The sequence below is a fragment of the Hemicordylus capensis genome, chromosome 4 (assembly GCF_027244095.1).
Source record: "Hemicordylus capensis ecotype Gifberg chromosome 4, rHemCap1.1.pri, whole genome shotgun sequence".
Classification (NCBI taxonomy): domain Eukaryota; kingdom Metazoa; phylum Chordata; class Lepidosauria; order Squamata; family Cordylidae; genus Hemicordylus; species Hemicordylus capensis.
In genome coordinates, this window is record NC_069660.1 from 182,980,215 (window position 1) to 183,004,619 (window position 24,405).

Below are 24,405 nucleotides of genomic sequence, written 5' to 3' on the forward strand. Positions count from 1 at the left end.
TCATGAGCCCCAGCATACTGAAATTTGTAGTTTTCCAGCATTTTTTGATCTGGCTAAGTCTACTGCTAAAATAGTTTTTGAAATATTAAAAGATTAACGAGCCTGACTTGTATTTTTCAGCTGATATTATGGTAAAGTTATCTGAGAGATGGGTGTCAGATGTTTGGACAGGGGGCGCAATTTCAGTGTTTGCCCTAGGCACTATTTTCCCTAGATATGCCTCTGTTTGGAGAAATGGTGTCTCTTGTCCCCTAGCAGATGTGTGCATGATTTCAGAGGGATTGGGTGGATATGTTTGACTTTATAAGCAACAGAATGTTCAGGCCTTACAATGGCGGGATGTTGAAAGCACTCCTCATCTTGACTATACTGGCACAACTGTGCCAGTATAATTCATGTCCGTTCTTTCTCTTTCATTATGCCAGTGAAGGTGCAACTCTCACAATGTTTAACCATGGCTGAGAGAACAGGAGCAGGCCATGCATCCTCTTCAGCTTTCCTCTGGAAGCCTTAACCACAGTTAAGCATTTGAGCAGCACTGTCATTAAAAACACAGACAGCTAACACTAAACAACGTTCGTCTCAACTAGAATTTGAAACTGGTTAGCAAACAATAAAGAGGGAACCTTGTTAATGTTAACTGTTTTAATTAATGTTGGTTCTGATGTGAGAACTTCATTTAAACTGTCGTGTGGAGAAAAGCAAAAACCATTCCTTCCCTCAGTTTATCTTGCTACTCCAAGCAGTTTTCCCCCTGTCCAGCTCACTTAGTATTGGAGCCAGACGGGGGGCGGGGGGGGGGGGTGGGGGGATACTGCTTAAAAGCAGTGGAGCCTAGTAAGGTAAGGTCAGAATGAGGTGGGGATCTTTTCCACCCTCTTTTATGCCTGCACAGGTATAAAAAGTAGACCCCACCCCACTTTATAAACGAATGGGACAAGCAAGCATTTAATAAATACACAGATGCCCCTAATGTCTAGTTTTCTCCCAATCTCTTATGTAATCATGGTTAAACAGTCAGGAACACATATCTCTTCCTGTCTCATACAACAAAATTTCCTCTGCTTTTTCATTGTATCCCATTACCAACATACATGCACATCTTATATGCCTGTTTCTAGGAACTCCCAATATGCACGTTTGAGATCCCTTTGCCTCCTTTTCTTTTTTTTGTCTTGTATGTATGGAGACTGTGAATGAATGGGGGGGAAATGTTGATTTATATGGATTGTTATGAGTGCGGCAGCTTCAACTGAACTCCAAAAAGTGAGGGAATCTAATGGCCGGTGATATCACAGCATGGGGCATGAGACCTGATGTCCATTCTGAGATATTGTACTAACTTACAAAATCATAACCATAGAAACACAATTTGGCTAGGTCCTCCGTGCTCCAATCCACTATATGTGTAGGCTGCTGGGCAACAGCAAAAGCTGGGGATTCGTGTTACAGCAGTGTTTAAGAATAATCTGGTAACGTATCTCTGAGCATACGGTGAATGCTACTTCCTCAGCAGGCAACAACTTCAATCAGCACAATTAGTAGAAGATAACTAATTGAGGATTTACACAAATTCAGCTTCACTGGGTACAATCTCTCAAATACATGGTACAATTAGGCAGTATATGTGAGTACAAAATAACATGAATAATTGTACATGAGTTCAATGACTGAAATACAGACTAATGAAGCAGCAGCATTTCACGAGAAGCACTGGTGCTGTGCAGACACTGCTGCTAAGTGCACTTGTGGAGGGGATTTTCACCAGTCTCCCTTTCCCTGAGAAGCATTTGATGTGACTTGGAAATAGGTCCCTGAGGGTCATGCAGCTCTCAGGTACCTATTTCTAGTTTGCATTGAGTGCTTCTGTAATGACCTGCCTTGGCCGACTGCCCAGCAGCTGCAAAAACCACTCTTTTCGGAGAGGAAAAGAGAGACAGAAAGGAGAGACAGGAACGGAAAGCCAGATGCAGACAGGAGTCAACACCAGAGGACAGACGATTGGAGAGTCACAAATGTTGCCAGAGGTCTAAACCGGGCAGTCTATAGGATCAGGGGTACACACGAAACAGAGTCAAGGTTGCTCATGGTGGGGCTGGTCACTACGGACGTTGTTTCCAGCACAGACCCAGCTTCCAGGCTGCTCTAAATAGGCAGAGTGCTGAGAGTCCCACCCATCACTGCAGCTGAGTCTTATCAAAGAGATACAGCCGGGCCAGAGCTGGGTCACCTGTTCCTTCTGGCTAGCCTCTCTGACCTACGGCGTTTCTCCCCCTGAGCCTGTACTCTGGCCAAATGTCATTGTTGGGGATCTGGGACAGGCACCTCGCCTTCAGCAGCTTTGGAGGTTTCATCAGGAGGAAGGAGGGAAGCAGGCAGAGGGGCCTGCAAGCCTGTCAGCTCTGGCTCTGTTGAGCCGGACGGAGCTTCAGCCTGCTCCCTCTGCTCTCGGTCTTCATCTGAAGAATCCTCCTCCATGGCCCCCATGGGAGTCATCACAGCTTCTAGGAGAAAGAGAGTTTGGCAAATGTCAGCCCTCTGCATAAAGAGTGGAGCTGTATTAGTGGTGCTTCATTATACATGCCAGCCACTGTATACAGACTGTACATGTATTGAACATTTGAATGGTACACGTAACATGTGTACTATTCAACATAATAAGTGAATAGTCTTTCACTGAACTGGGTTCACCCAGTTTTCTTCCTTGTGACCTAGTGAGAACCAGAATGGTGTAGTGGTTAGAGTGCTGGACTAGGACCGGGGAGACCTGAGTTCAAATCCCCATTCAGCCATGATACTTGCTGGGTGACTCTGGGCCAGTCACTTCTCTCTCAGCCTAGCCTACTTCACAGTGTTGTTGTGAAAGAGAAACTTAAGTATGTAGTACACCGCTCTGGGCTCCTTGGAGGAAGAGCAGGATATAAATGTAATAATAATGATAATAATAGTTACACTATACAGTTATTTTGGTTTTTATCCCAGTTTAACTAACTGTCATTGTTGCAAAGAATCCTGGGAATTATATTTTGGTAAAGGTACTGATAATGCTGTTAGAGATCCCAGTCCTCCCCATCCAGCACAATTCCCAGGGTTCTCGAGAATGTGGGAATCACTGTTAAATTAGTTTAACTCCTGGTCCACACATACAGCAGACTGAAGTGGGTGTGGGGTTCTGAGGTGGTAGGATGAACTTAACTGCTTCTAATTTCAAGTGGGTGGCGCATTTTTTGAATATTACTGTATGTGGCGGGGGGGACTCCTGAGACTAGAACATTAATGCAACAGGCAACAGTTTGATCTATAACCTTTCTCCCTAATATTAGTTCTTTCTTGCAGGGAGATTGTTACCTAAGAAAGCACCTCAAAATAGTGAGTGGTACAATCCAGTCCACTACCTCAGGATTCTACAGCCTCATTCTGCTGCATGTCTAGAACAAACTTGTGATCTAGATACGCACATATATATTCTCGCATCCCAATTTTAAATCAATCTACCCAGAAGTCCTACAGAGTCCAATATAATTATTTCTTAATGAAACAAATAAAAGGCTTAGTATAAAGCTTGTATCATATATGTTTGGAATCTGTGGCTCATTGGTAATGTTTGTTGCTATTCTCAGATTCTATTTTCTTTGATTTTGTTTACATGTTTCTGTGACTCGTAATTACTGCCAGGCTGCTATATAGATTAGATTATTGACTTTCCCCCCAAGAGTACATCACATTGCACGCTTAGTGCAACTTTATCAAAAGGCAGCAACATGAATTTGTTTCTGTATTTAAAACCTATGCAGTCACAAGAGCTCAAGTCATGGTATCAGAATTGTATAAATTATAAAAAGAAAACTGTCTCCTTTCCTGAAGACTCACAATTGAAGAAACATTTCACAGACAGTACTAAAAGATGGGTCTCTGCACTTCTATTCTACTGCACATATTTTAGTAATGTTTAAAGGGTATTTGTGTATCTGAAGGAACATGGAAAACATGTCCCTAGAAGTCCCAGCAAATTGCAGCTCCTGGACAGGGGCGTAGCTAGCCCGCCGGCGGCCCGTGTGCAGCCACGGCGGGCGCCCCAATAGCCCTGACCCCTCCGTCTGACGTCAGACGCGGGGGGCGTGGTCTGGCTCCCGAACGGAGCCTTGAGGCTCCGTTCAGGAGAAGCAGCTTAACTGCTGAAGGGGCCGCGCGGCCCCTTCGGCAGTTAGACAAAGGCTGTTGCTGCATTCGCAGCGCAGCCCAGGAGCGGCTCTTCCCTGCAGGGGAAGTTGCGAACGCAGCACCAGCCTTAGCTCCTGAAGGGGCGGCGCGGCCCCTTCAGGAGCTAGTTAGGCTGGTGCTGTATTCGCGGCGCCAGCCAGGAGCAACTCTTCCCTGCCTTTGCAGGGAAGAGCCAATCCTGGCTGGCGCCGCGAATGCAGCGCCAGCCTTTGTTTAGCTCCCGAAGGGGCCACGCGCCCCCTGCTCGGGAGCTAAACTACCGCCCCCCGCGTCTGACGTCAGACTCGGGGGGCGTGTCAGGGCCGCAAATGGCGGCTCCTGATTGGGCACAGCTCGGGTTCTTTGAACCTGTTCGCCCAATTATAGCTACGCCCCTGCTCCTGGAGCTTTTCCCAATGGTGATTTAATGCAGCTTCACTAATGCTAGGGGAGAATGCATACAAAGGAACCAATTACAGGAACGTCAGAATGGTGACAGAAGGCGCCGTACATAGAGTCAATGGCACTACTGAGCTTTTCCCCTGAAGTTTCGCAGTTACTGTACTTTATATGTGTCATTAAAAAGCAGCACTTTGGTGCAGTGCTCAAAACGGCTTAACTTTAGACACTACCTGCCTTAAAGTTGCCAGTCTGGGAAAGCTCCTGGGTGCTTTCCAGATTGTGGGAGGAAGTGGTGTAAAATCCTAAGGCTATTACCCTAATGTTTTGAAGCTGCCGTCATATCTAACACCACTTCCTCCCCGAGAGAGAGAAGAGGAGGAGGGGCGGCTGACTAATGGCTTTCCCTCGCCTTCTTTCCCTTGGTGAATTTGTGCATGGCCAACTTCCTTGACACTCACTTCCCTTGACCAAGGAGATCACTGTCCTCCACGCCTCCCTCATGCAGCCGGACATGGGCGGGGAAGTGCCCCCTCACCTTGGCAGTTGCTTCCCACAGCCGCATCACTGGGTGGACCCCACCAAAACCTGCCCTCCATTTGCACAGCACACAGCACTGCAATTTGCATAAGAGCACTGGGTTAGGGTTTTAAAAAAGGGGGGGGGGAATAGTCTGCCTCTGTGCAATCCTATGTATTCTTACTTGGGAGGGAGCCCATTGAACTGAATAATTTACTTCTGAGTAAACCCAGCAGGACTGCAAATTGTTCTCAAAACTTAAAAAATCAGCGACTTTTTTGCAACACACATACAACACTTTAAGCCTGAAATGTCAAGATAAGATTCGAAAACAGGCTCTGGCTCTGAAAACAGCACCTTACTGCTCCCGTATGCAAGACAGTGAGGGGATTCTCACGATCGGGTAAAAGCAGGCAAAGGGAGCCTAGCTCGCTTTTGCCCGATCGTCTGCTGCCATGGGAGTTGTGCAGCTCCCAGCAGCAAACCCTCCTAATTCCCCCTCCCCTTAGACGAGGTTAGCAGAGTGAGAGTTCCGTTGATTAACCCCATCTTTTCGATCGTGTGTTGCCGCAGCGTGGCTCTGCGGCGTGGCAACACATAAAGAGACCCCCGTCGGGAGGCTGAAACAAGCCTCCCGGCCCTGGGGGTCTCTCCAGCATGCCCCATATGCTTGCGCTGGGCATCCTGGAACTTCCGGGGCCCATGCGGCCTCTGATCCCCGCAGCCCCTGCCGGCTCCATGACAGAGCCAGCAGTCATGTGGGCGGCCAATCTGGCTGCCCAGGGCTGCTTTCCTGCTCATCTGCGGGGAGAGCGAGCTAAGCCCGCTCTCCCCGCACACCCCTTCCTGGCAAGTCTCACTGTTCGTGAGACTCACCTCAGTGTCAAAACCCAGATCATATGAACACACACCAAGCCTATATGTTGTGAAGCCATTTTAAGTCGCAGTCTGGAAAGCACTCTGGGGACACATTTGCCGCATGTTTTCAGATAGGCAAATGCCCTTCAATGAAGAAAAGATGAATGAAAAGATGTAGTCAGCTAACTGGGAGCCCTTGGGCAAAAGATCTCTGAGTTACCCCGCTTAACTGGCAAGGGGAAGACATGAATGGAAGGGGCAGTTGGGGGTAAGGCCCCTTGAATGGTCCTACATCCTTGCAGTCCCCTTGAGTTTCCTACACACTATACTGTGTAGCACGATACCTTTAGATGCCTAGGTGCCCATTAGGCACCTAGAAAGACTGAAAGCAGCATGAATATCCTTCCTGCTGCTTAGGCCTTCCGAAGAGCTGAACACAATGTGAGAATGACCTAGAGTTCTTGAGTTGCAGTTGGACAAAGTGTGAGGCAGTTAGGCACTGCCTCTGCTTTGCCAGCATTAAGTAAGAATAGCAGCATAAGATGAGCCTGTGTTTAGTTAAACCCCTGTGTTTAGTTAAATCCACATGAGGGCATAATGAGTAGTCTTGGAAAACACAATGCTATAGCGGTGCTGATGTTAACCAGATGTTAACCAGATCAGTGCCTGGACGGGAACCCACTGAGAGCTGCATATAAGTCATTCTGAAGTTTATAAAAGCAAGACAGGGTATGAATGAATATATAATAGAAAAATAACATTTTTCCTCCTCCTCCTCCTCCTCCCAGGCAAAGTGAGGGAGATAAATCAAAGGGAGTGTGAATGGATGAGGGTATGTTACTGGGATGCTTTGGACTGGAGGAAAGGATTAAGAGAATTTTAGTCTAGAAGGAATTAGTTTATTCTAAGAAGAGAGGAGCCTCTCTTGGGATAGGAGCCAAAAGCATTCTCAGCAATGGAATGGGTTGTCATTCAAAGTTAAAAACTGTGGGTTGTTGTGGATAGCAGCTACTAGCCCTTTAGGTAAATCTGACTCCATCTCCATATTCCTGCACAAACAAACACACCAGCAGCATTTTTATTCAAAAGAACGTGTTATTTTGACAAGGTCTTTGGGCAACTGTATCACCTTCTTACTAGTGTATTTCTAGTCTTACATCTCTGTTTCTGTTTAACTTTTTATCAAATACTTTATCAGGCATTATTTAATGCTTGTAAATGAATACGCTGGCTGCAGTCCACCTCTACATTCAATCTCCTAGCTATATAGTAGATTAGAATAAATGTTAAGGACATGAACAATTGCTATGACTGTTCCATATTTTTAGAGATTCATCAAATTTTAATTGCTAAGGGTATCCCACTTTGGGGAGTTACTGTGTTTAACAAAGGTGTACTTCACATTGCTTGTTTTCATGCTGAAGGGAGTTTCCTGTTCCAATTATTCTCTTTCTTTTCCCAGTTCAGTAATTGCTCAGGCACAGCTATCACTGTTTTAAACCAATCCCCTAAGTACCATAAAACTTACATTTCAGCTGATCTGTTCTGACTGTAATTATCCTGAGTGCACACAGCAAGTTACAGATGCTAGCAGATCAGTTACTACAACTTATTTTATCCAGTCTTTGTAGGGTTTACATTGCATGTCAAGAACATAGGAGTTGCCTTGCTGGATAAAAGCAAGAGTCCATCTAATCCAGCATTCTTTATCTGACAGTGGTCAGCCATGCCTTAAGAGGCTTAGAGGCAGGGCATAATATACTAGCAGTTCCTCATTTTCTCCCAGAATTCAAATCCGAGGTTACACCACATCTAATCATGGAGACTTCATTTGCTTTTCACAGCTAATACAAATATCTTCCATAACTGGGGGCAACATCTATACTAAAGCTGCCTTCATGTTAGAACATTTTGCATGCACAACCATTTTTGTCGATCCCTCCCATCCCTCTGCTGTCCGAATGCCCACTCAAAAGTATGTCCCTGAGGGCTGAGAGTCCCTCAGGGACATATATCTGGAGCAGTAGAGGGAAAGGGGGCTTGGCAAAAATTGTAGGGCATGTGAAACTTTCTAATGTAAGGACAAAATTAATTTGGATGCTGCCATTGTGTCTAATCTCTTTTTTTTTAAAACCCAACTAAGGTAGCGGAACATGTATTAGTAATTCCACACATTAACTACCGTATTTTACGGACTATAAGACACTACAGACTATAAGACGCACCTTAATTTTAATCCAATTTTTCAGAGTTTTAACATATTAAACTGTTAAAACATATAAGGCGCACCTGAATTTTGGCGGATATTTTTTGAGGGAAAAAGTGAGTCTTATAGTCCATAAAATACGGTATGAATTGTGTGAAAGTGCCCTTTTTTCAATCTGTCCTAAATTTTCCCCCACTCCACTTCGTGAACTCTGAATTCTAAAATGACAAGAGAGAGTGAAACAAAAAGTTCCCTATTTACTTTCTCCATGCCATTCATAATAAGAACTTTACAACTTTGAAAAATTAAAGCTGCAGTATTAGGAACATAGTCTTGGGAGTAACTCCCATTGAAATAAGTAGTCTGACTTACTGCTAATTAAATATGTGGAGTTGGGCAGCTAGAAGAACACCTAATGCTAGTAACACAAGAGCCCTCTTTTCATGCTCCCCACCCTTTGCATTCTATCAGTTATCGGAGAGGAGTGGGGTTGTATTGGTGGGCTCTGCCCCAGCCACCAAGCAGCTGCTGCCCTGCACATCCCCCCTCCAGCAGCATGCAGTGAGAGTTGGGGCTAGCAGCTGCATGCAAATTGGGATTGGGCTAGCTGCTGCTATCCCCACTCTTCCCCCATGCATTGATTGTATATGTGCAGGGAGGGAAGCATTAGATTTGCAGCACAACTTTTCTGTTGATGCAGTATTGGTGTTACAATATCAGGGAAAATAGCTCCTCTCAGCATTCTATTTGTATTTTGCACTAGTTGAAGATTCTGGATACTTTTCAAATGCAGACTTTTGTGTGTGAATATACTGGAGCTTTTCTAGAGGTCCTTTCCTGCCCCTTGTATTCCTCATAAAAACGCCCATGTGAAAGTGCTTTCCGCTCTCACATAGGGCTTTTTGGATACCCAACTGAACTGTGACATAATGTAGATTTATTATATTTTGAACTACAAACCACAGGGGGAAAATGGCCTCATTCCTTGTCCAAACAACTGCACCATGATTTTGTGCCTTTAAAACTTTTTTAAAAAATCTGCCTAAGCTAGTGGTGATCACCACATGCTGTGATCATAAATTCCTTAACTTAATCATAGTTTTACTTTGAATACTTCTCTGGCTTTTTCTGGGTCCTTGAAAAATCTTCCAGAGTGTCTCTCCAATAAAGTTCACTTGGTAGCCAATTTTTGAAATCTGTAATTCTGGTACCCAGTTAGGGCCTGAGGGCAAAACCCCATAGAGTTTTATGAACTTGAATGCAGGGCCCAAAGGTTTCTGGTGGGTTCCGGGACAGAGCCCAGCATAAAAGCTGTCTATTCCTCTAAAGTGTACAGGTAAAAATGTTGTTCACCTCTTGACTTCTTCCTTCTCTATCTGTGATCTGAGTCATGGCTGACTTGTAAGAGAGCTATAGGAATAAACAAAAGTATTGTACTTTGGTACTGCACTTTATGGCCTACTTGACTTTCCAAACTCTGGTATCTGTAGTCAGCACTGGCCACTCTGCCTCCTTTCTGCTCTGCACTCTGCTGCAGGCACGAGAGGTCTCCCACACTGGAGAGCTTCATGGAGGCAGGCAGAGAAGCCTCTGCAAGCCCTGCCCACTCACCCACCCTACAGCTGGTTGCCCATACCAGCACCAGCAGCAGCACAGGAGGTGATTCCCAGCACTGGCAGGGTACTGGGCTGGCAGACACGCTGCTGGAGCCCTCAAGGAGAGTGGGCCAGCTGGGGCCTCAGACTTGCACCCAAGGGCTGGGCCCAATGGTGTCCCAGACTATCAGAAAAAGGGTAGTGTGTGCCATCGAGTCAGTGTCAACTCTTGGTGACCACAGAGCCCTGTGGTTGTCTTTGGGAGAAAGCAGTATATTCATGGCTGTATGAACCCATAGGAATTCATCCTATCCAAGTTGCTCAAAACAGGGTAACCCAAGTTCTGTATCCTGCTCTTTACCCAAGTAGGAGGAAAAGAAAGCTCTCCTACTTTTGTTGTTGTTGTTGTTGTTGTTGTGTGGGTGCATTTACCATTTCTAGCAGCTCCTGGGAACCAACAGCCATGTTAACAATAGAGAGCTGTGGCTACAGGGGCTGCCATCCATTAATGTGCCACTCAGCAAAGTACACTCTATGCACTCTGTGTTGTCTGCAGTGACTTCGCAACAGGGCTGAAGCTGCCTCCTGCCCCTTCATGACCAATCAGAGGACAGTAGATGATATAATGAGGGTTGCCAGTCTACTGGCAATGCAATGCATGCTGGGATGGCTGACTTAATGCTCAAAGGACCTTATATTGTTCCAGCTCACAATTTCAGCAACAGAGGCCTCTCCTGGCATAGTCATCTGTGTACTGAGTCTGCTGATCAAAATGGAGGTTCTGATTGTCTGTGGCTGGTAGGGTAGGAGCTCTTCTCCTCCCCCTCCCTCCCCCCGCATATGGCAGTGTGAAAGGGCTCAGTTTGTCATAGCACCTTATGGTAGCTTTACAGTTTCAGTGCAAAATATTCCCTCCCCTGAGCAGGAGAAAATCAAAGCCTTATTTTTGTAGGCTGGTTCAGATTTTGATAAGCCTGGTAACAGCCTTGGGTATATTCATCACCATGCAAAATAAGTCATGTGATGGCTGGATCACATTGTTTTCATCACTTGATTCTGTACAATGACTTGTGGCTTGAGCCTATGGAGCTCTTCTCGCGATCACTGAGAAGACCTCCACGGCAGTCTGTGGGGAGAGTGGGTTACACGTATCCTCCCTGCAGATGATTGCCTGCCCAGATGACCGGTGGCTGCTCCCTGCAGCTCTGGGTGTTGGTGTGCAGGGAAGAGCCATTGCATGTCACCCCACCCCCTGTAACTCCAATAATGCACCACGGGAGTGCACTGTGCGAGGGTGTGAGTGCGCAGTGCATTATTGGGATCCCCCTCCCCCCCAAACAACAACGCCCATCATCCCCAACAATAATTTGGTGTGGCTGGGGATGATGGGAGTTGTAGTTCAGCAACATCTGGAGGACCACAGGTTGGGAACCCCTTGTCTAAGTGCAATGGGCATGATCCTGGGCCTCAGGAGCAAATGCATGTAGAAATAAATGTGCTATTAACAGTGCAACTAAGTCTCACATAAGTTCTTGTGTGCAATTGCAGTTGTACATGTTCCCAAGGCCTGGCTGCACACTCCACTATATACAGGCGATTACAAGGCTCGACCGTATGAATCAGCACAGGGGGGGAAGTAAGGCCTCAGCACACTGTTATCCTCCTGTACTATTGCTGAGCCTCTTGACATCTGAGCTGGCCCCCTGATACAAGTGCCCACCTGCAGGGAAAAGTAATTGAGCAGCAACTCCAGGTGCTATTGTTTTTATCCTTCTTCCCCTTTAGAATTCAAGAGGCATACCCTCCTCTGAGGACAACTGGGACTGTATAATATTATATCATGGCTACTTAACATTAGCTAAATGCATAACAAAAACTGCAGAGATAATGAAGAGAGCTCTATTAATATCTTTAGCCTGCATATAATGCATATAAGCTATGCAATAATTGCAGCTTGCACGTTGAAGATAGAAGCTAAGCACCAACTAAATTGTGATTAATGAGAGATTAAGGATTAGGAATAATGGCATCTCAGAATCATGCTCTGTCGTCATCTGTTTGCTTCACAAAGATCCAGAAAGTAATCAAAATTGTGTGCAAATCCTGCACTTCCCTATTAAAATAATAATGAACTTATTCCAGTGGCGCAAACCAAGAGACACAAATAATAGATTTATTGAGTTTGAGGGGATTTACAAGGCTTTCTTTGTCAGATAATAAATGAATTTGTTTAACCAGTCACAAGTATGCATTTTTGTGGGAGCTGACTGCTATCCTAGAATATGAAATTGTTGAGTATTAACTAAGTGCAACATCAGCAAACACGCTACTTTTATTTTATGATTTATCGGTTTTCATCTTGATGTTTATTTATTGCCGGTTCAAGCAGCTAGGAGACTCTGCTCTAGCTGTTCTTTGCTAGCTATGGGCCACCTTTGCTTTCCTCCTCCTCTGCTTTAGCTTCATCTCATTCCACCCTCAACTCCATGGGAGCTGGTTCTGACAGAGACATTGAGACATTTATACAATGTCTCATCACAAAATAATTACAATTATTTGGTGTATTCACTGTGTGATGCACAGAACATTCTGACACTTCAAAGTTCTATTGCACAGATTCACAAGAAAAATATAAATGGATATTTCAAATTAAGATTCTCACCAAGCACTTTATTAAAAAAAAAATCAATCATATTTCTCTGAACTCTGAAAGAGAACAGAATTTAAAAGGAACGCATACACATTTGTGATGTACAGGACTCCAGACAAATGGTTTGTTTTTGGTTTTTGTGCTTTTGTGAGGGGTGTGGGGAGAAAACCTTTAGATTTCCAATGATCTGTATCCAGCTAGTGGATTGTATCACCATTCTGTTTCTCCTCTGTATATTCGCCTTGATATGTAATATCGCATTTCCAGAATGTGTATTGTGGCTTGTAAATACAATGGGCAGAATCCAGCCAGATTAATTGTTTGTTTGTTTGTTTGTTTGTTTTTGTTTGTTTGTTTATTACATTTCTATACTGCCCCATCCATCCAAAGGCTCTGGACAGTGTACAACAATAAATCATTTAGGCATGTTAAAGGCCATTTTAATTCGGTGAGAGAGCTTTATACCTCAGAGTTTATATGAATGCTGGTGACACCCAGAAAGGATTGTAGCCAGCTAGCTCACTCCCTGGCAATCATCATTACCTCAGGCGTGTGTGGATTCTTGTCTGACACTAGGAGTCTTGAGCCAGAGTTTGTTTTTTAAATAGATTTTAAAAAAACATTTATATTCCATTCTTCCATTAAGCAGCACTGTATATGGTTATATCTATCCTTACAACCAGCCTGTGAGATAAGTTAGGCTGAGAGAGGTGACTTGACCAGAGCCACCCAGTGAGTTTCATGGCTGAACAGGGATTTGAACTTAGGATCCAAATACTTTGATAATAGAGTCCATGTACCTTAGTCCCTACAGCAGCAGGGCAGGGATTTTTATTTTTTTTTAATCCAGATTGCAAGTGACTAAGGCAGTCACCACAAAAATGAGAATTATATCTAGAGAATTTACTGTTCATTTTCAAATGACTTGCCTGCATCCTGTCTCACACCATCACCAGACCCAAGTTAGGCATTGACATGGCAAGGTCTTTCACTCAACTGGATACAGAGCTGGGTGCCATCAATGTACTGTTGGGTACCATCAGTGTACAATGTACTCCATGCTTTTGCAACAATCTTTTCTAATAGCCGCATACACACATTGAAAAAGGGATATAGTAATTTACTAAGTTGTTGATCTTGGTTAGATATATAATTATAATGGTATAAATTGGTTTAATAACAATGAAAAGAAAAGAAGGGGAAGTGAGAAGTAACCCTGTGAGACTCCAGAGTGAATGCACAGTGGGGATGATGAAGGTCATTACTCCTTGTGGCCTTCCTACTAGCAATGAGCAGAACTACTCAAAATAACACCCATGAATGCCCGCAAGGTCCCACAGTTTAGTCATCAGCACCACACAATGGCCAATACAGAAAGGCCAAAGGGGATCAATGGGGTGCTATTTCCTCCTGTTGGCATCTAAGCAAAGCTCATCAGCTAGAGCCAGAAGCAAATCTCAGAGGGCAAGGAAATGCAAAATTTTGCAGAAAGTTGAATTCAGTAAGATTGATTTGGAATAGGACAAGAGAAAATGAATAGTTCTATAGAATAAAAGAAGAAAAGTGCTTCATCGCACTATTTTTGACAGCCCTTGCAGGGGTAGGATGAGGTAGTCCTTAAGTCTTCACAGTTCTTTGGAAAACCTGTTAAAATGTAGTTTCAAACTCACCTAATTCTCCAGCAAAGAAAATGACAGTAATAAAGAAGCATGTCATTATGACAGGAAAATGAGAAAATAAAGCACTGAAGAAGAAATAGGTTTTTCTAATTCCCAGCTCTCAAAATGGTGTGAAATTAGTGTAACCCTCACCTCCCCACTCAGCAGCTCTCCAGTTGTGAATGAGATGGTAGGACCTAAGCTCAATCAGGTGTGGGAGGGGTGAGGAATAATACAATGAACCCCCAAACAAGTGTGATGCAATCCCTCCCTTATCTAATTCTATCAGGGGTAAGGGTGGGAATCCAGTGAACTACTTTCAGATCTATATAACCAGACCTAAGCACTGTAAAATATTCCTCTCAGGGGATGGAGGCACTCTTGGAAGAGCAGAAGATTCCAAGTTCCTTCCCTGGCACCTCCAAGATAGGGCTGAGAGAGATTCCTGTCTACAACCTTGGAGGAGCCGCTGCCAGTCTGTGAAGACAATACTGAGCTAGATAGACCAATGGTCTGGCTTAGTATATGGCAGCTTCCTATGTTCCTATTGTGTGCTACTGGCTGCAAATGTTGTGGGAAATCCCAGGTTCTTCATAAGTTAATTTAATAATAGGTTTCTGTTACCAGAACTGCCCTGGAATACTCGCTAAATGATCTGAATGTGCGTTTGTCTTCAAGTGAGAAAATTAGCTAGGCTAGAGGGAGCAGTTTGATTCCAGCATCAAATTTGAGCATGTCTGGTATCTTGGAAAAGATGAGGTGGCAGAAATACAGTTCAAAAGTTTTATTAAGAGTATATGGGGGTACAGAATGCAAAAGTTAGTTAAGCAAGGCAATCAACCTTAGCTGATATTCTAAGCAAGAGTAGCACTAGCAGCAATTTAGCTTGAAGCTCTAATTATGGATCGATTGGCTTGACTAAGGTATCTGACCAGAGCCTGGCTTGCTATAGAAAGTGCTTGAAAGCAGGGAAGCTGAAAAGAGAGGGGGCGTGGAGGCTTAGAAGGAAAGAGGTTAGTTTACCTGTTCTTCCCAGTTAAGTTGGTGCATTTGTTGAACGTTGGCCAAAGTCTTCTCTCAAGGAACAGGCAAAAAAGTGGGGAAGAGAAGTGAGGACCGAAGGGCTACAACTCGCCGGTATGAGAATCCATAGTGATCCAAACAGATTCCAAGGCCATGTGCTTTAGCTAGAAGTAGATATACATTGAAACATGCTCTGAGGCAGTTTCCAAGCCATTTTACACATCCTGAAAGTGACAGATTCCATGTACAACAAAGAAGTTATTTGCTGTGTGACAGTCACTTTGAATGCAAACTTGCCTGCAAAACAGCAAAGGTGAAGTTATGTAGATGTGTTGCTTGTGTTGAATAGAGCTGCTGGACTCAAGAACAGGATGCCCTCTGAGTGTACAAGATTTTAACATCTCTAGTTCTGCTGCACTAATTTCCCTGAGTCCTTGCCAGCTAAATTGCTAATTCAAAATGGATTAGGGAATGTGCTGCTTATCTGTATGCCTCCTGAGGAGTACTTCACCATTATCTCTTGTGGAAGGAAGGCTTCCTTCCCTGGCTGATTCTCCTTTTGAAATAGGGTCTGCTTGCTGGCTACTGCCTTCTCTCTGAAAGGGAGGGGTGGGGCATCCCATTCAGTCTTTGATATTCTGACCTTGGGGCACATTGCCCCATGCTTTCCTCATGCTGAATGACCAGCTGTGGGTCTTGCCAAACCCGGGCAGGTGAAGAGTTCACCATAGGGACTATGATCATGTAGTCTTGAGCTGTATAGCCTTCCAAAATAATACAGAGGGGTGCTTTCTGGGCTACCCTAAAATCAAGGTGTCTGGCAACATATCACAACCCTCTTAATTGTTATACTCCTCCCTTACAGGGTATGTCAGCTAAGGTTGGTTGAGGTCTCATTTAAAAACTCTTCTCTCTGGGGATATGCACAGACTGCGGGTTCAAGCATTTTTGGGGAACTGGGACAGAGAACTTTAAGAAAAAGGAGAGCAAGTCCTTACCTGTTCTCCGCTGCCCCATGTAGCTTCCTTCTGGGGCAGCACACATCCCAATAAGCCTCCACGTGGTGCCAGCACACACATGGCATCTGTGCATGCGCAGGCATCATTTGCATGGTCAGCAAATGGCACCCATGTATGTGTGGAGGTTTACTGGGATGTGCATTTGCCCCAGCAGGAAGCTGCATGGGGCAGCGAAGAGCAGGTAAGGACCTGCTCTCCTTTTACTTAAAGTTATCTATCCCATTTCCCAAAACGTGCTTTGCACGGTTTGTGTTCATCCCTACCTCTCTCTGTCCATGGGCAGAAACATTATTTTCTTCTCTAATCTCAGATGTTTGCAGTCCTTGATCATTCTGTCTCATATAAGGAACTGTAGAAACTCACTCTTCTTTGGTTAGCAAAGGATAAGGGAATGGTTGTTTAAAGGCAGAATGGATCTGCTTCAGGGTTGAAACTGAATGGCTGAACACCCTCAATTGATAGTGGAGGTAGCATTGGATAACTCAGGTCATCCTCATTAGATACAGTTTCCTCTTCCAAACCTGATGGCTGCAGCTGTTGGGATTTATGTGTATATACATTGTCTTTGTTTTTGCCACTGATGTATTGTGTTGATGGAACTGCCTCGGGGCTGATTGGTCAACACCCCCAGTTGGGGCGAATGTGGGGAGTTTAACTCCAAAGGGGAGAGAATTCCAATCAGTCTTAATTTGTGCAAGCATATGAACTCAAGAAAATCATCTTGAAAGAGAGGTTGTAATTAACAAAAAAGAGTTTATTGACATAGAAATAATGAGCAATAGACTAAGTTACTAGGTGGTTCTAACATAAAAGCAATACAAATATGTTTAAAAAACAGGCTATTATAAGCTTTCAGCTTAAAGTTCCAGATTGTGTGTAAATTCCCAGGCGGGCTAGAGAGAGGTAAATTAAGATAGAGGGACAAGGTTTCAAAAATAAGAGAAAGGGATAGATTCAGCACTGAAGGAGCCGGGCAAGAGCTATATCAACTGTCCTCATGAAGATCTGACTCGGGAAGCTGGAGACTAGCATCCATCCAGAGAGGTGAAGTGGAAAGCAGGAGAGTTGAAGGAGTTATTGGGGTTGCTCATGAGGAAAGTTCCAGCGTGAGGCCAGCTGGATAGATCGGCAGTGGGATCAATCTCAAAGCAGGCACAATAAGCCGAGCCTTGGCATGAGGGCAGCAAATTGGCCAGGTAGGTAGTTATTTCTGCTTGGGTGGCCCCAGTGAAGAGGGGAACACCAAGGTGGTCTGCTGGAGTTCTTGTTGCAGTCCGATGGGGTCCCGAGTGAGAGGCACAAGGGAACACTGAGATGTTTCGCAGTAAGAGTCCCAGGTGTAATACACAAGGAAGCACACTGAGTCATGGGGTTAGGGATGCTTATATCCCAAAATATGCCTTGGGGGCACTTTGCTGTTGTCATGCTCTGCTGAATAGGGGAGTCCATATAGGCTCTTTCGGAATGTTTGATTTCCCTTCCTGGGTGAGAATTCTGATTTCCTGATTTCCCTGATTCTGATCCTGATTTCCTTTCCTGGGTGAGAAGGTGTGTGAATCACCTGTTGTATTCAAGGCTGATTGTAATGAAAACTAGAGTATGCAGGTGTGTCAAAAGAATATCCTGTGCTGGGACTGACTCTCCCAATAATTCTATCAAAAGTTTCAATGGGCACCTCTTCAAAGTTACGTCACTGACTCTTCCCTATTGTAATGGAGTCTGCTGTTGCACTTGTTTTTTCTGCCTTCCCTTCCTGGCATAATTGCTTCATTAGCAACAGGTGTTATCTCTCTTGCAAGAGGATCAGGGGAGTTTAGATTTCATTCCAAGGCCAAAATGATCTTGAATGCCAGACACTTGCAGTAGCTAGTTCTGGAGTCTGCTGGGGTGGGGGGCTCTTAGAAAGAGAGAGTGTGACTCTAATCCCCTTTCCAATTTGTGGTCCTTGTAGACAAATCTGGGGGCAACCAGTCCACTGCCAACTAAGCAACTTGTCCACATGTATAACATAGACTGGGAGCTCAATTTGCAGAGCAGCTCCTTTGCAAAGCAAAGGTGCAATCTCCAAGCCTGAAGATGCAGTTGCAACCAGGGAGGCTTTTGGAGCGGGCAGAATTAGCTCAGCTGTGAACAAGTATGTATATCTGTGTTTAGGCTTGTGATAGAGTTTAGAATGTTTGTGTCAATCATCAGTTCTGTAGACTGATTGGTCAGTCTGTATTTTTTACTGGATGCTTGAGACTGTTATTTTTCTGTTAGGATGATCTTTCACTCAGAGTAGTACTGTTGTTTATTATTTGGTAATAGTTAAGTAATAAACCTTAGTAACTTTGTTCAATAAACTTAACAAGCCTCAGCTTCTGCTCTGTTACACTCTGCTGCAGTGGATGTACTTGGGAGCCTGTTGGTAAATTACATGGTATTAAATTAGACGTGTTTTGTTGTTGCATCTGCCGTCCTCAGGTCGTTGGACTTCTCATTCTGGAGTTGTTGGAGTCCTAGGGAGTCTGAACTGGTTGACCAATAAGCTGTCCAACGGGCAGCAAATTATTCCTATGAAGAATCTTCACAGGACCATGACCATCTTCAGGCACCACCTTGTATACAGGCAATTCAGGAACCTTTTCTGTAAGCAGGTATGGTTCAGATTTCCACCAGTTAGCTCTTTCATGCTTTCCAGGTATCCCCAGATTATGAGGGAGAACCCGATCCCCAGGCTGCAAGTCCTGATGTTGAACTTTATAGTCCTATCTAATTTTGTTGTAGGAGTTATGCCAGCCTGCAGCTTCAGCGGCTAACTGATAATCTTTCAAGTGTCCCTTCAACTGAGCCGTGTATTTTAAATCATCTTTTACAGAGATCTATCAGGAGATGCTCCAAAACACAAATCTATAGGAAATTAAACTTCTTGTCCAAACATAATATTGATTGATTGATTAAGTGCCGTCAGATTGGTGTTGACTCTTAGCAACCACATAGATAGATCATAATATAGTAAGGAGAAGAAAACTCTATGGCAGGCATCCCCAAACTGCAGCCCTCCAGATGTTGCTGAACTACAACTTCCAGCATACCCAGCCACAAAAAAATTGTGTCTAGGGATGCTGGGAGTTGTAGCAATATCTGGAGGGCCACAGTTTGGGGATGCCTGCCCTATGGCATCATTTCTGGTACAATTATAAGCATGCACAAAGTAACTGATGTGTTGGCTCAATTTCTCCTTTTTGATGGATTCTACCCAGCATGTCAAGTAATGTTCTGTTAAATCTCTCAGGCTGAAGATCCCTTTGTGGATGGTAAGGGTTAGTGCATGATTTCCTAATACCCAGTCAGGCTAAGCAATTCACCAATCAACAGGCTCTCAGTCCCTTCCTTCCTTGACCAGAATGAATTCATTTGGGTGGTCCATAATGAACAAAAGATTTATCCCAAACAATCTTAGCTATAGTGCTGGCACATTGGTCTTTGGTTGGATAGGCCTGAGTGTAGTGAGTAAAGTGGCCAGTAATCACAAGAATATTGCCAATATTTTTGCCATCATTCTCAAGAATAAGGAAATCCATACAAACTAACTCCAAGGGTGCTTTTGTATTGACAAGGAGAGCTGTTCAACCAGGAAGCGTCTTTCTTTGAATGCATCAAATGCATGCTCTTACAATACTGTTCTATATCTTTGGCTATCCTAGGCCAGTAGAATCTGGCACAAGCAAGGTCCTGCATCCTATCAGTCCCCAAGTGTCCATGTGATAATGAAGAGCTTTCATCACCACTTTATAGTATTATTTATTTATCATATTTCTATACTGCCTGTTATAAAAATCTCTAGGCAGTGTACAAATTAAAAACACAACAGTATAAAAATTCACAAAACTTATAAAGCAAAATCACAGATAAAAGCACATTACATTAAAAAATCTTCCGTTAAAAGTCTGAGAAAACAGGTACATCTTGGGAGTTTTCCTGAAAACAAACAGAGAAAGGGATGCTCTTATTTCAACAGGGAGTCTATTCCAAAGTCCTGGGGCAGCCACAGAGAAGGCCCGGTCCCAAGTTGCCACCTAATGAGCCAGTGGCAACTGTAACCAGACCTCTCCAGGCGATTTTAGTAGGTGACAGAGTTCATAACAAATAAGACGCTCTCTTAAATACCCTGGACCCAAGCTGTTAAGGGCTTTGTAGGTAATAACCAGCACTTTGTATTCTGGCAGAACAAGCTGACATGTTTTAAAGAAACTAGAGTCCTTAGGGATACGATACAACATGCCATCTTTCATAGTGAGTGATTCTCAAGTTCTTACTAGAATCATCTTCTCCAATGAAAAGTTCCTTTGTGAACAAGGCTTTATCCCACTCTTTAGGGCATTTATCACTTCATTTATAATAGAATCTTTCCTTTGAGCCCTTTGAATATCTTCTTTGCTCAGTTGGGGCAGTCTTTCTTTGCCTCAGAAACACACTCTGAAGAAGATCCTAAGGTATGGCAGCACAATTAAACTCAGTAGTTTATTGAGCTGACTTAATAGCCTGACATGTAGGTATTTCAATCCATTCATCTTCTGGTTCCTTCAGGAATTCAACAGTCACTTTAATGTAACCATCATAGGGGTATTCATTTTTACTCAACCCCAACAAAGTGAGGCCATCTAAAAGATGAAGAGGTAAGTAAGATAAGTGAGGTTGATAAAATGACTTGTGAAGTATGGACACCTGTGAACCACTAGCCAGTATGGCTTGACTGGATTCTCCATATATTTTCACAGAAATGCCCATCTCAGGACCCACCAGTCCTAATGGAATTTCCTTATTGCTCTTACATCCCTGGGTAGGTAGGGTTGCTTTTTTGAGCCCAGAAGTTTTACTGACCCTTTCTGAAGTTTCCCACCTTCTCCTGGATAAGTCAGTGTGTTACTTCCTCTAGATTCTTAACATTTTGGCACTGAGAGACAAGGTATCTATCTTTTCCACAACAGCTTGGGGCTGGGGTACCTGTCGGACTGCATTTACCCATATGAACCTGCCAGGGCCCTCTGTTCATCTCAGGCCCTGCTCATGGTCCTGCCACTAACAGAAATCCAGTTGGTGGGGCCTAGCAACACGTTCTTTTTGGTTGTGGTCCCTTGGCTTTGAAACACCCTCCCCGAAGAGCTTTGCCATGCTCCCCCCTTCAGTATTTTAAAAAAACAATTTAAAACATCTTTTAAAATAAACTTTAATGTTTTATCTGTTGTTTATATCTGGTAGGTTCTTTAATTTTTATAGTTCTCAATTTCTAGCTTTTTAAATAACTTCTAATTTGAAACATTTAAAATGTAATTTTAATTGTTGCTTTAACTTAGGATTTTAAGTTGTTTAACTTAACTTGTTTAATTTTATTAGTCTCTTATTTTACATTGTATCTGTTTTATAAATGTTGTGAGCCGTCCTGAGCAGTAGTGCACTGGAGGGGCAGGGTATAAATATTTTGAATAAATAAGAAATAAATAAACTATAACAGAACTTACTCTTTTGCAGAGAAGAAGCTGGTAGGCTTCATCTGGAAAATGGTGCTTTTGCTGGATTTCTTGGCAGAGCTCCTTTGAAGGATTCCAAAGCCACTTGCATCTTCTTCATTTGGACTTGCATTTCTTTCACTTGTTTGGCTAGTTGGCTTTCTTGAGACTTGTTTGTAGAAACAACTCCAGTCATGTGAGCACTGACCATTGCTGCTCTGGACATCTTTCTTTCGACCATTTTTGTTGTCTTCATCTTTCACCATTCTCAAGAGGTCTGGGAAAGAAAGAGGACACTTCTGCTGCTCCCTTAAATGCAAGTTAGTCACAACAAGTTCATCATAAATCACTCCCCTGATAAATTGTTCTGTTCTCATCTGAAAAACTCTAGATGCTTCCGTTCCTCCTCAGGTTTTCACCTTCCTCAGCAATTTATCTAGACACAAAAGAAAATTAGAAACCTTTTCACCAGGATTCTGCCTTAAACTCTTAAACCTGAAATATAGATCCTCTCCTGTGTCAGCAGTACCATGTTTGTCTTCAAGAATTTTTAGATAACCTTTCACTGTAGCATCAGGCCAACTGTCCCTTAAAGCACTGGCCATATCTGCAGCAGGAGTCTTCAAACTTTCCACAATCCTCTTCCTTTTTTCTGCACTAAAACATAAACATTCAGGTAGGATCTGTGTTACCTGATCCAACCAAGAGTCAAAATCATCTTCAACAGTAGGAATAGCCCCCCTAAATGGATGCAACCATTTATAGGTGCTAGTCTCATAATGTGTTTCATAGCCTCCTTAAGAATTTCCCCCACTGCTTCAAAAATAGTTTCAGGTGTTGATGCAGAAGCTAGGGAAAGATTAATCACATCCAAAACATCTTGAGCAATCTTGCCTTCCTGTGATAGGAAAGCATGAAGCTTGCTAGAAAAACTTTCTGAAGAGGATACTGGGCTTACTTGCTCTGAGGAACCAGTTGGTGATCTGATGTAAATTATAGCCCACTCAATTCCTTTAAGAGGCTCTTCGGTTTTTGGAGGCAGTTCTACTGCTGTAACATCCATACTACATTCCACTAAAGCAGTAATTATAGATGCTGGAATTTGTTTAAATGAACTCTTGACTTTAACAGTTCCCAATATCTGCAGAGTATCTAGCAAAGATTCAATAAGAGTGAACTGCTGTTCAGTTTGGATGCCATATATAATAGGAGCCTGAATGAGATCAAGCTTTTCCAACCTGCACCATTCAACTAACCTAGCAGTTGCCACCAGAATTAAATTCAGAGGGAGAGTGCTAGAAAATTATATATACACACTATGATTATATCCTTTAAAAACTAAGAAGGAAATACAGTACACCAATTGTAAAACAAGGACCACAACACACTCCCCTCACACCAATTTCTAAAAGTATTTTGGTGGGACCTCCAAATGTAACCCTTACCTTTCCACTCAGCATATCTCCAGTTGTGAATGAGATGGTAGGGTCCAAGCACATATACATGTTGGAGGGATGGATACAATGAAACCCCAGAGTAATGTGGTACAATCTCGCCTTTCTCTAATCCTATTAGGGGTAAGGGAGGGAATCCAGTGAGCTACTTTCATATCTATATAACCAGAACGGAGGTTTATTCAACAAAAAGAGGGTGGGGGAGGAGAAGAAATTATAAAAATGATTCCATTATGTATAGAATTTACAACAAATCACTCACTCACACACACACAGTGGAAAACCATCAGAGTTCATCAATTCAGTTGAGTCAGACCTGTCCCTGATTCCACTCTTCCTCTGAAGAATAGAGCTGGTGTATTCCTGCTTGTCTTATCTTCCTGCTTGTCTTGCCTTCTTGCTTGGCTTCTTTCTTTCACTCTAATCCTTTCTCTCCAGAACTTAAATGTTTTCCTCTTGTTCCCTTTTCTTTCCTCAATGCAGCCTTCACTTAGAATTCACACTATGGTAAACCCAAAGATGAAAAACCCAACTGCTCTTGTGTTCCAACAGGGGGCTACACTCAAAGGGTTATATTTGGTTGAGATTTATTAGCATCATGACATTATAATTGTCCTGGACCTAAAGAAATAATTACTTAACTTAGGGGGGAAATTTTTTTTAATGAAGATGTAGATTTGATATTTTTTCCTAAAGGAAACCTTACTTTGGTCTGGTTCACATGATCATGTATGTATGTATGTATTTGATTTCTATACTGCCCTTCCAAGAATGGCTCAGGGTGGTTTACATTAAAATAAAAACAATTAAAATCAATTAACAGAAAATAAAAAACTATAAAAACTATATAAAACCAATTAACAATTAAAACATATCAAACAATTTTAAATCCCTGGAAAACCAGGCCAAACATTTACAGTTTAAAAGCAATTTAAAAACCCTGGAAAGCCAGACCAAACAGATAGGCCCTAGAGACCAATCTGGCTGCAGCATTTTGAACTAACTAAAGTTTCTGAGCTACATACAAAGGCAGCCCCACATAGAGCGCATTGCAATAGTCAAGCCTGGAAGTTACCATCTGATGCACCACTGTTTTGAGACCATCCACTTCAAGGAATGGATGCAGTTGTCGAATCAGCCAAAGCTGATACAAAGCATTCCTGGCCATAGCCTCCACCTGAGATACCAAGGTGATGCCTTGTTCCAGGAGTACTACCAAGCTGCATACCTGCTCCTTCCGGGGGAGTGTAACCCCATTCAGCACAGGAAGCTCTAACTCATCCCTCAAGTTCTGAGCCCTCACAGTGATCACCTCCATTTTCCTTGGATTCAGTT

At 43.3% G+C, this 24,405-nt stretch overlaps 1 protein-coding gene and 1 long non-coding RNA gene across 2 annotated transcripts; both read right to left on the minus strand.

Moving 5' to 3' along the window:
* Positions 1 to 975: 975 nt before the first annotated feature.
* LOC128352909 (uncharacterized) lies at positions 976 to 15,236 on the minus strand. Its single transcript, XR_008320702.1, has 2 exons — positions 15,109 to 15,236; positions 976 to 2,504 (listed from the first exon to the last, which is right to left on the minus strand). It is a non-coding gene; the product is annotated as an uncharacterized LOC128352909 (long non-coding RNA).
* Positions 15,237 to 19,250: 4,014 nt separating this feature from the next.
* LOC128323195 (uncharacterized) lies at positions 19,251 to 23,069 on the minus strand (the record flags this gene model as incomplete). The annotated part of the gene is made up of 5 exons (XM_053245914.1): positions 19,251 to 20,087; positions 21,629 to 22,005; positions 22,036 to 22,052; positions 22,146 to 22,273; positions 23,062 to 23,069. Coding segments are annotated over 5 exons (606 nt in total), but the record flags the coding sequence as incomplete, so codon positions are not given.
* Positions 23,070 to 24,405: the final 1,336 nt, after the last annotated feature.